At 48.3% G+C, this 12,484-nt stretch overlaps 1 protein-coding gene across 2 annotated transcripts in view; it reads right to left on the bottom strand.

Moving 5' to 3' along the window:
• Window positions 1–12,484, bottom strand: part of polr3e (polymerase (RNA) III (DNA directed) polypeptide E) — a 67,662-nt gene that overhangs the window by 51,638 nt on the left and 3,540 nt on the right. The window contains exons 3-6 of one of the 2 annotated variants that reach the window (XM_073060133.1): window positions 7,169–7,257; window positions 4,941–4,991; window positions 4,771–4,848; window positions 1,990–2,108 (exon numbers count right to left, since the gene is read on the bottom strand). In XM_073060133.1, the coding sequence (XP_072916234.1) occupies window positions 1,990–2,108; window positions 4,771–4,848; window positions 4,941–4,991; window positions 7,169–7,204 (284 nt within the window). In that variant the 5' untranslated portion in view covers window positions 7,205–7,257. The remainder of the gene's footprint in view (window positions 1–1,989; window positions 2,109–4,770; window positions 4,849–4,940; window positions 4,992–7,168; window positions 7,258–12,484) is intronic. The other variant, XM_073060134.1, reaches the window with a different exon arrangement.

The raw sequence follows: 12,484 nt of genomic DNA, 5'->3' as shown, positions 1-12,484 counted from the left end.
CTGTTGCTGGCAAGACTACACGAGTCAGCCCAGCACAAGCAGACGCATCCACTATGCACAGTCCAGGCTGCAGGAGAACTTGCTGAGAGATGCACTGACACTCGAAGGCTACAATCTGGACACTGAGGGGCAGGGTCCTATGTAACACCCACAAACACATGAGGAGTGAGTTGGGGTGGCAGAGTAGCGCAATGGTTAGCATAACATTATTACAGTGCAGGCGACTCGGGTTCAATTCCTGCTGCTGCCCATAAGGAGTTTCTACATTCACCCAACACTGGATGGGTTTCCTCCCATATTCCAAAGACATACGGGTTAGAAGGTTAATTGGTCACACGGATGTAATTGGGCGATGTGGCTTGAAGGGCTTGTTACCATCTAAATAAAGAAATAGTTTTTAAACAGGGCACAGGCAAGGGTGGGGGAATGGTGTTTTGCACACTGAATAAATTAAGTGGATAAAACGACAGGTGACAGCAGAATAACAGAAACGTAGAGAAAAGCATGTGATGTTTTGTGTTTTATATATATTTTTATGACTAAAGTTTTGTTTTGGAAATAAAACAGGAAGGGAAAAAAAATTCTGCTCAGGCAAGTTGTCTTCAGGAGGCTAAAGAAATCTCATATGTCCCTTTGACCCTCGTCAATTGTATGCATAACGGCTTGGTACAGCAACTGTTCTGCCTGAGACCACTACAGACAGTGTGGACACAGCTCAGGACATCACAGAAACTGGCATCCCCTCCACGGACTCGAGACAGATTTACCCCACCCACCCTGGGCATTCTCTCTTCTTCCCCTCTCCCATCGGGCAGAAGGCACAAAAGCATGAAAGCACATACTACCAGGCTCAGGGGCAGCATCTACCCCACTGTTAAAAATCTCTTGAAAGGACCTCTTGCACGATAAGATGGATTCTTGCCCTCACCATCTCTGCACTTTCTCTGCGGCTGTTACACTTTATTCCGTTATTGTTTTACCTTGTTCTATTCAAATCACTGTGTAATCACTTTGTCACATGGTGCAAGCAGAATCATCTGCAGCTTAATGTGAAAAAGACTAAGGAGCTGGTGGTGGACCTGAGGAGGGCTAAGGCACTGGTGACCCCTGTTTTCATCCAAGGGGTCAGTGTGGACATGATGAAGGATTACAAATACCTGGGGATACGAATTGACAACAAACTGGACTGGTCAAAGAACACTGAGGCTGTCTACAAGAAGGGTCAGAGCCGTCTCTATTTCCTGAGGAGACTGAGGTCCTTTAACATCTGCCGGATGATGCTGAGGATGTTCTACAAGGCTTTGGTGGCCAGTGCTATCATGTTTGCTGTTGTGTGCTGGGGCAGCAGGCTGAGGGTAGCAGACACCAACAGAATCAACAAACTCATTCGTAAGGCTAGTGATGTTGTAGGGGTGGAACTGGACTCTCTGACGGTGGTGTCTGAAAAGAGGATGCTGTCCAAGTTGCATGCCATCTTGGACGATGACTCTCATCCACTCCATAATGTACTGGTTAGGCACAGGAGTACATTCAGCCAGAGACTCATTCCACCAAGATGTAACACTGAGCGTCATAGGAAGTCATTCCTGCCTGTGGCCATCAAACTTTACAACTCCTCCCTCGGAGTGTCAGACACCCTGAGCCAATAGGCTGGTCCTGGTCTTATTTCCACTTGGCATGATTAACTTGTTATTATTTAATTATTTATGGTTTTATATTGCTATATTTCTACACTATTCTTGGTTGGCGTGGCTGTAACGAAACCCAGTTTCCCTCGGGATCAATAAAGTATGTCTGTCTGTCTGTAATGATCTGATCTGCATGAACAGTATACAAGACAAACTTTTCTCTGCATCTTGGAACATGTGACAATATATTCTACCTCAATGTACTGTGTAATCACCTGATCCCTTTGAACATTATGAAAGACATGTGACAATAATAAGCCAACACTGCCTCACTGGTTCTAATCACCGTGACATTACTTACGTTGTATAAGTACTCCCAGAGTCATCGGTGCTGGCACCATCCACGTTCAACGCTATCTGCTCCCCCTTGCTCCGACAGTAGTTGGGACTCATTGTGTCGATTGCCATTTCCACTTCCACCTACCAGGGAAAGCCAGCAAACATCAGTGGAATAACTTATTTAGAGAAACAGCACTGTATCAGGCCCTTCTTCTCCACCAAGCCTGGGCCACCCAATTATACCCATGTGACCCACTAACCCTGTATATCTTTGGCCTGCGGGAGGAAACTGGAGCAAACCCACACAGTCGCGGGGAGAATTCCTTACAACGTACAATGGAATTGAAGCAGGTCACAGGCTCAGTAAGTGTCCCACTACTACGCTGCCACAGATCAGAAACAGAGGAAGAGAGCCGGGATCTCCCAACGAGAGCCCATAAGACACAGGAGCAGAAATGGCTGACTTATTTTCCCTCTCAACACCATTCTCCTGCCTTCTCCCATAACCTTTGACGCCGTTGCAACCCATCAACCACTGCTCAAATATACCCAGTGACTTGGCCTCCACAGCCGTCTGTGATAATGAATTCCACAGATTCACCTCCCTCTGGCTAAAGAAATTCCTCATTTGTTGTAAAATTTAAAGCATTCAAAGTATTTTTATAATCTATACAGTATACAGCCTTGAGATCCATCTTCTTACAAACAGCCACAAAGCAACAAGAAACAGAACCGACAAAAACCTACACGACCAAGACTAACAAACACCCAATGTACAAACAATAAAAAATAACAGAACGTGAATCTGAGTCCAGAGCAACTGGTCCAGGAGCCTGGTGGCTGCGGGCAACAACTACTCCCAAATCCGGCAGCACGGGACCCGCAAGGCTCCCGCATCACCCGCCTGACGGTACTAGCGAAGTGAAAGGGGGACAGGTCAAATGCAGGCAGAGGGGACGGGTTCAGCTGGGGGAATCTTGGCTGACTCGGAGAAGTGAACAAAACAACAGCTGCTCCTCCACCCTCGGCCTCGACTCCTTTATCTTTTTAATCTGGTTCAGTGCTTATGCCGGTTAGCTTTTGCTCCCGGACCCCGACCTTTCAGTTCGGGGCGGGAGTCTTCAGGCTCTGCATCAACCACCGTACCTGCATTCCGGAGATTCCTGTTAGCCAAATCCTTCAGGAGACCGCTTAAATGGCGGATGGCACACCTCCGAAAAGAAAACTAGTGATTGTAGTCCAGAAGCATATTTAGTAGAATAGCTATAGCAGCTTCATGAGCTTCCCACAGAATGCTGCTGTACGCCACCAAGATGGTGCATCTTGGGACACTCTTCTAATCACAGGCAGTGCCCACTGGTTCTAGACCAGGAGTTCCCAACCCACAGTCCACAGACCCCTTGGCTAATGGTTGGGAACTGCTGCTCTAGACTTTCCCATGCAAAATGCTGCCTGGCCTGCTGACTTCCTCCAGTATTCTGTGTGTGTTGTTCAAATTTCCAGCATCGGTAGCTTTTCTCTTGTTCTAGACATCCCCATTCTTGGAAACATCCTCTGAAATACTAAGAAGAGGGAGCAGTAGGTGGAGGCGTGGTACTGTAGTGGTTAGCGTATGACTATTACAACACCAGAAACCCGGTTTAATTCCCACCGCTGTCTGGAAGGACACTCTCCCAGCCACTGGATGCACTTCCTCTGGGTGCTCCGGTTTCCCCCGACATCCGGGTCAGCACGTTATTTGGTAATGTGGGAGTAATTCAGTTCATTGAGCTGGAAGGGCCGGTTACAGTGTTGCATCTCTAAATAAATTAAGTTAATAAAAAAGGTGGCAGAGCCAGTGGGGAGGGGATGTGAAGGAGAAGAATCAGCATTCATGTTCTGCATTGAATTCCAACGTGAGGGAGTAAAAATCCTCACGCAACGTACAGATACGTGAATTGAAAAGTCTAATGGCTTGTAGAAAGAAGCCATCCCGTAGCCTGTTGGCTTTAATGCTGCAGTACTGTTTGCCAGATGGAAGCAGCTGAAACAGTTTATGGTTGGGGTGACTGGTGTCCCCAATGATCTTCCAGGCCTTCTTTACACACCTGCAGCTGGAAATGTCCTCAATGGAGGGAAGTTCACATCCACAGATACGCTGGCTATCTGTACCACTCTCTGCAGAGCCCAGCGATCAAGGTTGGCGTTACAGCCAGTCAGGATGCTCTCAATGGTGCCTCTGAAGGTTTTGAGGACTTAGGGGATCATGCTGAACTTTTTCAGTCGGCTGAAGTGGCAGGGACGCTGTTGTGCTTTTTTTGCCACAAAACCAGAGTGTGTACAGTCCATCGACTGATCATCGGTGATGTGTATATCTAGAACCTTGAAATTACTCACCCTCTCAGACCCCCCCCCGTTCAGACTTTTATTTTGAACCGAAGCCCTGCCACCTTTAATTTTGAAATTTAGTTCAACTACATCAGGAGGGCAGCCATTTTGTTATTTAGTAGAAATTTTCAGTCAGACCAAAGTACAGATACACAATCTGGTGTTGTCTTTCTTCCATGTGTGCCATCAAAATCATCGCCTTTTAACCATTAATCAACTGCAGAAGGAAAGCAGTACGCCCACCCCCGGTCCGCTGAGATAACAGCTCAGCCATCTCTCACTCCACTGGCCCAGAGCACGTGAGCCGAGCTGAACAGTTTCCTCTGCCACAGGCTGGGTAGGCCGGATGCCACACTCAAAGAGCAAAATCACCCCCTCAGCAGGGTCATCCACTGACTGCCAGGGCAACGGGATCATGGCAGAAGAGGGAACTCACCTTCTGCTGTTTAGGCTTTATCCTCGCGGACAAGTGGGTGACGTCATCATACTTCATTGTTGCTGGGCGCACCGGGTACTGCAGACGAGAGAAAGAATGTTGGCGGGGCAGGCTTAACTTTAATATAAAAAAGAGATGGGCACAGAGAAGGGGCTCGACGAGACACACACCTGGAACAGGTAGAGCTTCTCGGCCAGACTCTTGGCCAGGTGCACATCGATCTGCGGAGAAAGGAGAGATGTATTACCGCGGGTGCTGGCAGACTGCACACAACTTCATTCCTTCCAGCAGCCACTTAAAACCAAAGCTTCTGTAATCCAAATGATAATTCAGCCAGAGGAGTGACCGCCCTCAGAATGGCAACACAGATCCTTTAAGGAAGGTGACTGATAAGTCAGAAACAGGCCCTTTCGCTCTTCCAGCCCACACTGAACTGTCATTCAGCCTTGTCCTCTGCATCGACCTGAATCTAGATCAAAGCCCTCCATAGCCCCCTCATCCAAATACCTAAGCAAATTCCTCAGATGTTGCAATCAAACCCACTGGGAGTTCATTCTACACTCGCACCACCCTCTGAGTGAAGTTCTCCTTAAATATTTCTTCCACCCTTAACCTATGACTTTAGTTCTAGTCTTGCCCAATTTCACTGGAAAAAGCCTGCTTGCACTTACCCTATCTATACCCTTTAATTTTGTATACCCCTATCAAATCTCCCCTCATCCTCCTACGCGCCAAGGAATGAGTAGACATTGACCATGACACTGGGAGAGATGAACCTGCTATTTTCGCAATGGGATATTCCACACCATCCAGTAGTAGACAGGGCATGAGTCACAAAGGTAGCACCTCAGATGTCCAGTGAACAGAGCAAGATGTGAACACACAACCTTGGCAGAACAGCTCAAATGGGACTCCCACGGAAAGAGAAGCCACAGACGCTGAAACCTGCAGCCACAAATGAAAACGCTGAAGGAACTCAGCGGGTCCGGCAGTATCTACGGAGAGAAACGAACCATCGACGTTTCAGGTCAAAGCCCTTCATCCAGTCCTGATGAAGGATCTTTGCCCAATACGTCAACTGTTTATTCTCCTCCATAGATGCTGCCTGACCTGCTGAGATCCTCTAGCATTTTGTGTGCCACTCTAGATTTCCAACGTCTTCAGAATCTTTTGCGTTTCCATTTTAAAACACATTGCAGTTTGGAAGCATCGATATAGTTTTGGTTAAATGGTTTTGTATTGAGTGAACATAGACCAGCTTAAGCCCGTGATGTTGTGTCGACCTTTTAACCTACTCCTAACCCTTCGTTCCCACAGGGAACTCTATTTTTCTTTCATCCACGTGTCCATCTAAGAGTCTCGAAAATATCCTTAATGTATCTGCCTCTACCACCACCCTGGCAGACTGTTCCATACACCCACCTCTCTGTGTAAAAGACCTGATACTGCCCCCCCCCCCCCCAGTACTTTCCTCCACTCAAAATTATACCCCCTCGTATGGTTACTTATTCCCCAGGAAAAAATCTCTGGCTGTCAACTCTTTACACTTTTCTGGATTGAATTCCATCTGCCACTTCTCAGCCCAGCTCTGCATCTTGTCAATGTCCTGGTGTAACCCACGACAACCTTCTACATGTTCCGTAACACTCCCACCAAAGCACACCGGAGAGAGCCTTGGTTGTAATTCAGTGGGAATCCATGGTCCAAACTCTTGTGGATAATGACGACTGAGCATACAGAAACAGTAGATAGTGACGCACAGTTGGGAGACTGAGAACTGAAGGCCTATCAGAGAAGCATGAACCAGGTGACCTATACCAGAGGACATCCATTTAAAGAGCTTGGAGGAAAGTACAATGACTGTGTCACAGAGACTGGTGAATGTGTGGAACGCACAGCCAAGGGTGGTGGTAGAGGCAGATACATTCAGGACAATTAAGACTCGGGCACGTAGAGGGAGGAGAAACGGAGGGTTCTGGGCTGTGTAGGAGGGAAGGGTGAGAATGATTTGAGAAAGTTTATAGAAGTGGCAAGAAGGTGCAGCAGTTAGCGCATCACTACAGTATCAGCAGTTAGATTTCAATTCCCGCCACTGTTGGTAATGAGCTTGTACGTTCTCTCGGTGACCATGTGGCTTTCCTCCCAAACACGTACGGGTTAGGGTCAGTGAGTTGTGGCACGCTGTGTTGCTGTCGGAAGCATGGAAACACTTGCGGACGTCCCCCAGCACGTCCTCGGACTGCGTTACTGACACAAAGGATGCACTTCACTCTACGTTTTGAAGTACACCTGACAAATAAAACTGATCTTTATGTAGGTTAGCACAGAGCTCGGACTGTGCCAGCAGCTGGGGACAGCATCGCCGCCGTTACTGAGGAAGCTCTGGAGGTTCACTCACCTCTTGTACAACTGGGTCATCGTCTTCGGTTGCCATGCCGATAGAGGAGCGCCGGGCTGCTCGCTGCTGGCCGGTCTATGCTCCCACACCTGGAACGGTAGAAGCAGGTTACTGAGAAATTCGGCTCTCCATCTGCCCACTACCCTCCCCCAGCAGTGATCTCCAAGGCTGACCAGCTCAGAGCATTCACCAAGCCAGAACAGACGGCGGTCGAGGAGCCTCTGAAACTAATGTGCAGAGCGGTACTGTAACATAGCGGCCAGCACATGTGATTCGGGTTTAATTCCCGCCGCAGTCTGTACGTTCTCCCACTGACCGTGTGAGATTGCTCCGGCTGCTCTGGCTTCCTCCCAATTTCCAGACGTACAGGATAGGATGTGTCGGCACCAGAAGCGTGGGCATGGTGGTGGGCTGCCCCCAGCACATCCTCGGACTGTGTAGGTCACTGACACAAAGGATGCATTTATCGTTTATGTGTCGAAGTTCAGGTGATAAATAAAGACCATAAGATACAGCAGCAGAATTAGGCCATTTGGCCCATCGCATCCACTCTGTCATTTCATCATGGCTGATCCACTTTCCCTCTCAGCCCCAATCCCCCGCCTTCCCCCTGTATCCCTTCATGCCCTGACCAACCACGAATCTATCAACCTCTGCCTTAAATATACACAATGATTTGGACTCCACAGCTATCTGGGGCAGCAAATTCCACAACTTCACCACTCTCTGGCCAATAGATGGCCCTCTATTTTGAGGCTGTGTTCTCTGGCCCTAGACTCCCCCACCATAGGAAACATCCTCTCCATATCTATTATCAAGGCTTTTCAACATTTGATAGGTTTCAATGAGATTCCCCCCCCCCCCCCCCCACCCCTCATTCTTCTGAATTCCAGTCAGTACAGGCCTAGAGACATCAAACACTCTTCATTTGACAAGCCTTTCAAACCCGGAATCATTTTCACAAACCTCCTTTGAATCAAGTAAATAAAGTGAATCTGTGAAAACAAATTGGGTCTGGGAATACAGGTACATAATTTGTTGAAAGTGGCATCACGGGTAGAGAGGCTCGTAAAGAAAGCTTTTGGCACATTGCCCTTCATAAATCAATGTATTGAGTACAGGAGATGGGACGTTATGCTGAAGTTGTGTAAGATGTTGGTGAGGCCTAATTTGGAGAATTGCGTGCAATTTTGGTCACCTACCTACAGGAAAGATGTGAACAAGGTTGAAAGAGTACAGAGAAAGTTTACAAGGTCATTGCCGGGTCTGGAGGACCTGAGTTATAATGAAAGACTGAATGGGTTAGGACTATATTCTTTAAAACGTAGAAGATTGAGAGATTTGATAGAGATATAAAAACTATGAGAGGTATAGATAGGGTAAACGCAAGTAGGCTTTTTCTACTGAGGTTGGTTAGGACTACAACTGGAGGTCATGGGTTAAGGGTGAAAGGTGAGAAATCTAAGGGGAACATGAGGGGGATCTTCTTCACTCAAGAGTGGAGAGCGTGGAATGAGCTGCTAGCGCACGTGTACGTGAGCCCAATTTCTCCCGACCTTCACGTATTACCCAACAACCAAGGTCTTGTGTTAACCCATTATATTTACAAATTATGTCCAAATAACTGTTTTGAAATGTGTCATCTTAACTCTTTCTCCACAGACCTCTTCAGTCAGCAGGTTTGTTACCAGTTTGATCTCATAACCAGGACAGACGAAGTAAGAAATGGGCTTGAATATTCCTGGCATTGTCATGTGCTCAGGCTGCTGTGTCTTATTACAGTAAGTAACTTTGGTCACTGCTGTAATGTAGCAAACACATCACTACCAACTGTGACAAACAGCAAAATGCTAAGATCAGAATTAGGCCATTTGGCCCATCAAGCCTGTTCCACCATGGTAGATTAATCTCAACCTCATTCTCTTACCTTCTCCCCACAATCTTTGACACCCTGACTAATCAAGAACCTATCAACCTCCATTTTAAATATACCCAATGACTTGGCTTCCACAGACGGTTGTGGCAACGAATTCCACCACCCTCTGGTGCTAGACTTTCCCACTACAGGAAATATCCTCCCCACATCCACTGTGTCTAGATCTTTCAATAAGATTCTCATTTACTCCAGAAAGTACATTAACCCTTTCATTCTGGGAATCGTTATTAATGCTTTTTGAGATAGCGATTTAGATGCATATCATATTTTTTTACTGAGTTAAGTATTGTATGTAATTAGTTTTGCTACAACAAGTGTATGGGACATTGGAAAAAAAGTTGAATTTCCCCATGGGGATGAATAAAGTATCTATCTATCTATTCCTCCTCCGTCTCATGCCAGCACGTCCTTCCTTTGATACGGGGCCCAGAACTGCACATAATGCGCCAAAGGTAGTCTGGCCAACAACTTATAAAGCTTCAAGTGACTGCATAATTTGTTTTAGAAATTGCAGACAGAAGTATAAATATTGACCTAAATGCAGGATAGAATCACTTCAGCCCAAATCAAAAGTTTTGTGTACTTTTTTTCTGAGACGGCAGGCAGAACCACCATTAAACCTCGCACTGACAGTGTTACACTCGCACAGTCCAGTGCCAAAGCATCGGCCGAGGTTTGCTGCTCTACCCACAGGAGTCTGTTGTGAACCCATGACCTCCTGTCTTTAAAATGCTCTTGAATCATGCCACAAGAATAATAGCACAGCAATTTACTATTAGGCACCAAGTATATAGGGATTAAATTAGTCAGATTTATTTGTCAAGTTCAAAGTAATCGAAGTACATACATGTCCCTATATACTACCATGAGATACATTCTCTTGCAGGACATTACAGCAAACAGAATTGAATTTATGAAAAACTACGTAAACGTAGTTGGCGCGTGGCCTAGTGGGCAAGGCATCGGACTAGTAACCTGAAGGTCACTGGTTCGAGCCTCAGCTGAGGCAGCGTGTTTGTGTCCTTGAGCAAGGCACTTAACAACACATTGCTCTGCGATGACACCGATGCCAAGCTGCTTGGGTCCTAGTGCCCTTCCCTTGGACAACATCGGTGGTGTGGAGAGGGGAAGGCCTGCAGCTTGGGCAACTGCCGGTCTCCCATACAACCCTGCCCAGGCCTGCGCCCTGGAAACACCAGGCGCAGATCCATAGTCTCTCGAGACTGACGGATGCCACCACCACATAAACGAAGACTGACATCAACCAATAAGCAAAAGACGAATTGAGCAACTAATTTTAAAAAGTACTCGTCACACGTACATTGACACATAGTGAAACGTTGTCTATGAGTGAGAATGTGCTGGGGCAGCTCAGTGCTGCCACATTTCCATTGGCAACACAGCACGTCCACAACTTACCAACACGAACCAGAACGCCTGAAACGTAGGCGGAAAGCACAGCACCCGGCAGAAACCCACTCAGTCATGGAGAGAACATACAAACTCCTAAAAGGCAGCGATGGGGATGGAACCTGGGTCACTGGCACTGTAAAGCGTTACGCTACCAAGCCATGATCATATATAACAGTATTTAAGACCACGAGGATAGATATGGTAAAACGATGTAGTCTTTTTGCCAGACAGCTGGTGTAAAAACGTTTAAGATCAGAAATGAGAGACAGATAAGGTATGTCGGGGCAGCTTCTTCACGCGGGGGGGGCGGTGAACTTCCAGAAACAGTGGCTGAGGCAGGGACATTAGCAACAATTAATGACCATCTGGATAAGGAGAGGTTTAGACAGTAAAGGGACAAACATGGGCAGATGGGACAGTCACCATGGACAAAATGGGCTGAAGAGCCTGTTTCCATCACTCTACAAGCAGAAAGAAACGACTAATTTAAAAGTAGAGAGATGAGACAATCTTTCCTCTGAGTTTAGAACCAAACCAGGGAGAGCAGCAAACAGCCGCATATGGGTGGGTGGGGGTGAAATGGCAGGATAGAAAACACTTCTGTCAAACCTCAGGAATCTTGACTGATTCTTGATTGTTTAATGCCATGTCCAGTACACAGGCTTAAAGGAGAATGAAATAATTGTACTGTGGTGACCCACTTCCCAGCGCACTCGAACCGGCTCACAAAGCGGCGCGCGCCGGCATTGTGGCCGGTCCCAAAGAGGGCGCCAAGTCTTCGTCACCAGCAAGCCCACGCGCGGGACGGGACTGTGAATACGCGCCCCCTACAGCATTCCCGCCCGGGGAGGGCGGGATCAGGAAGGCTTTAAAGCGAGGCCGTGAAGTTTGAATAAACCTCTTTTGTAACTGCAGCTCACCAACTCCGTGTCGTTATTGCAGCGCTGCGTGTAGCACACCGCTACAATTGGTGACCCCGACGGCCCAAACAATATTTGGGCCGAAGGTGAACGACACCGCATCTGTTCATGCAGTTTCGTTGAAACTGCCAAGCTTCTGGACGCTGCGACCTCACCTATGGTTCCAGCAAGCAGAAGCCCAATTCCACATTCGGCAGATAACCTCGGATGCCACACGTTACTACTACGTGGTGAACTCCCTCGACCAGGAGGCAGCTGCCTAGGTTGAGGAGTTCATACCATCGCCCCCCAGCGGACGGCAAATACACAGAATTCAAAGCCTTGCTCTTACTGCACCTGGATGGTTTGGGGGACAGGCCACCGTCGGCTTTGATGAACGAGATGCTGTCCCTGGCCGGAGGTCACAAGGCCTGCCTCATGTTTGAGCAGGCATTCCTGGAGCAGCTGCCCGAGGACATATGCCTGCTGCTGTCCGATGCGGATTTCAGCGACCCCCGGAAGGTGGCGGCCTGGGCCGACGTGCTGTGGAAAGCCAAGGAGAGTGGGGCGTCCATCGCACAGACCAGGCCACGCGCCCAACAGCAGACCAGACCAGGCCCGGCCGCAGAGCCCGCTAACCCCAGAGGCAGGGGTGAGGAGGCCAACAAACAATGGTGCTTCTACCACCAGTGGTGGGGCGCAGAAGCCCGCCGCTGTAGCCCACCCTGCAAGTTCCTGGGAAACGCCAGGGCCAGCCGCCGCTGATGGCCACGGCGGCTGGCCATCGGGATAGCCTCCTGTATGTCTGGGACAAGCAGTCGGGACGCCGCTTTTTGGTCGACACTGGAGCCGAGATCAGCGCCTTACCTCCAACGAGTTACGACACCCGCAACAGAGAACCGGGTCCCACCTTGAGGGCCCACACAGTGCAGCTACAGTTCGGCTCCAGCCGGTTCATGTGGGACTTCACACTGGCCGCCGTAGCCCAAGCACTCCTGGGAGCAGATTTTTTGCGAGCTCACAGCCTATTGGTCGACCTGCCAAGGAAGAGACTGGTCCACGCCAAGA

This window comes from Hemitrygon akajei, chromosome 11, assembly GCF_048418815.1.
Source record: "Hemitrygon akajei chromosome 11, sHemAka1.3, whole genome shotgun sequence".
NCBI lineage: Eukaryota > Metazoa > Chordata > Chondrichthyes > Myliobatiformes > Dasyatidae > Hemitrygon > Hemitrygon akajei.
The sequence above is the reverse complement of the archived record's forward strand: the minus strand, read 5'-3'. Positions and strand labels throughout refer to the sequence as shown.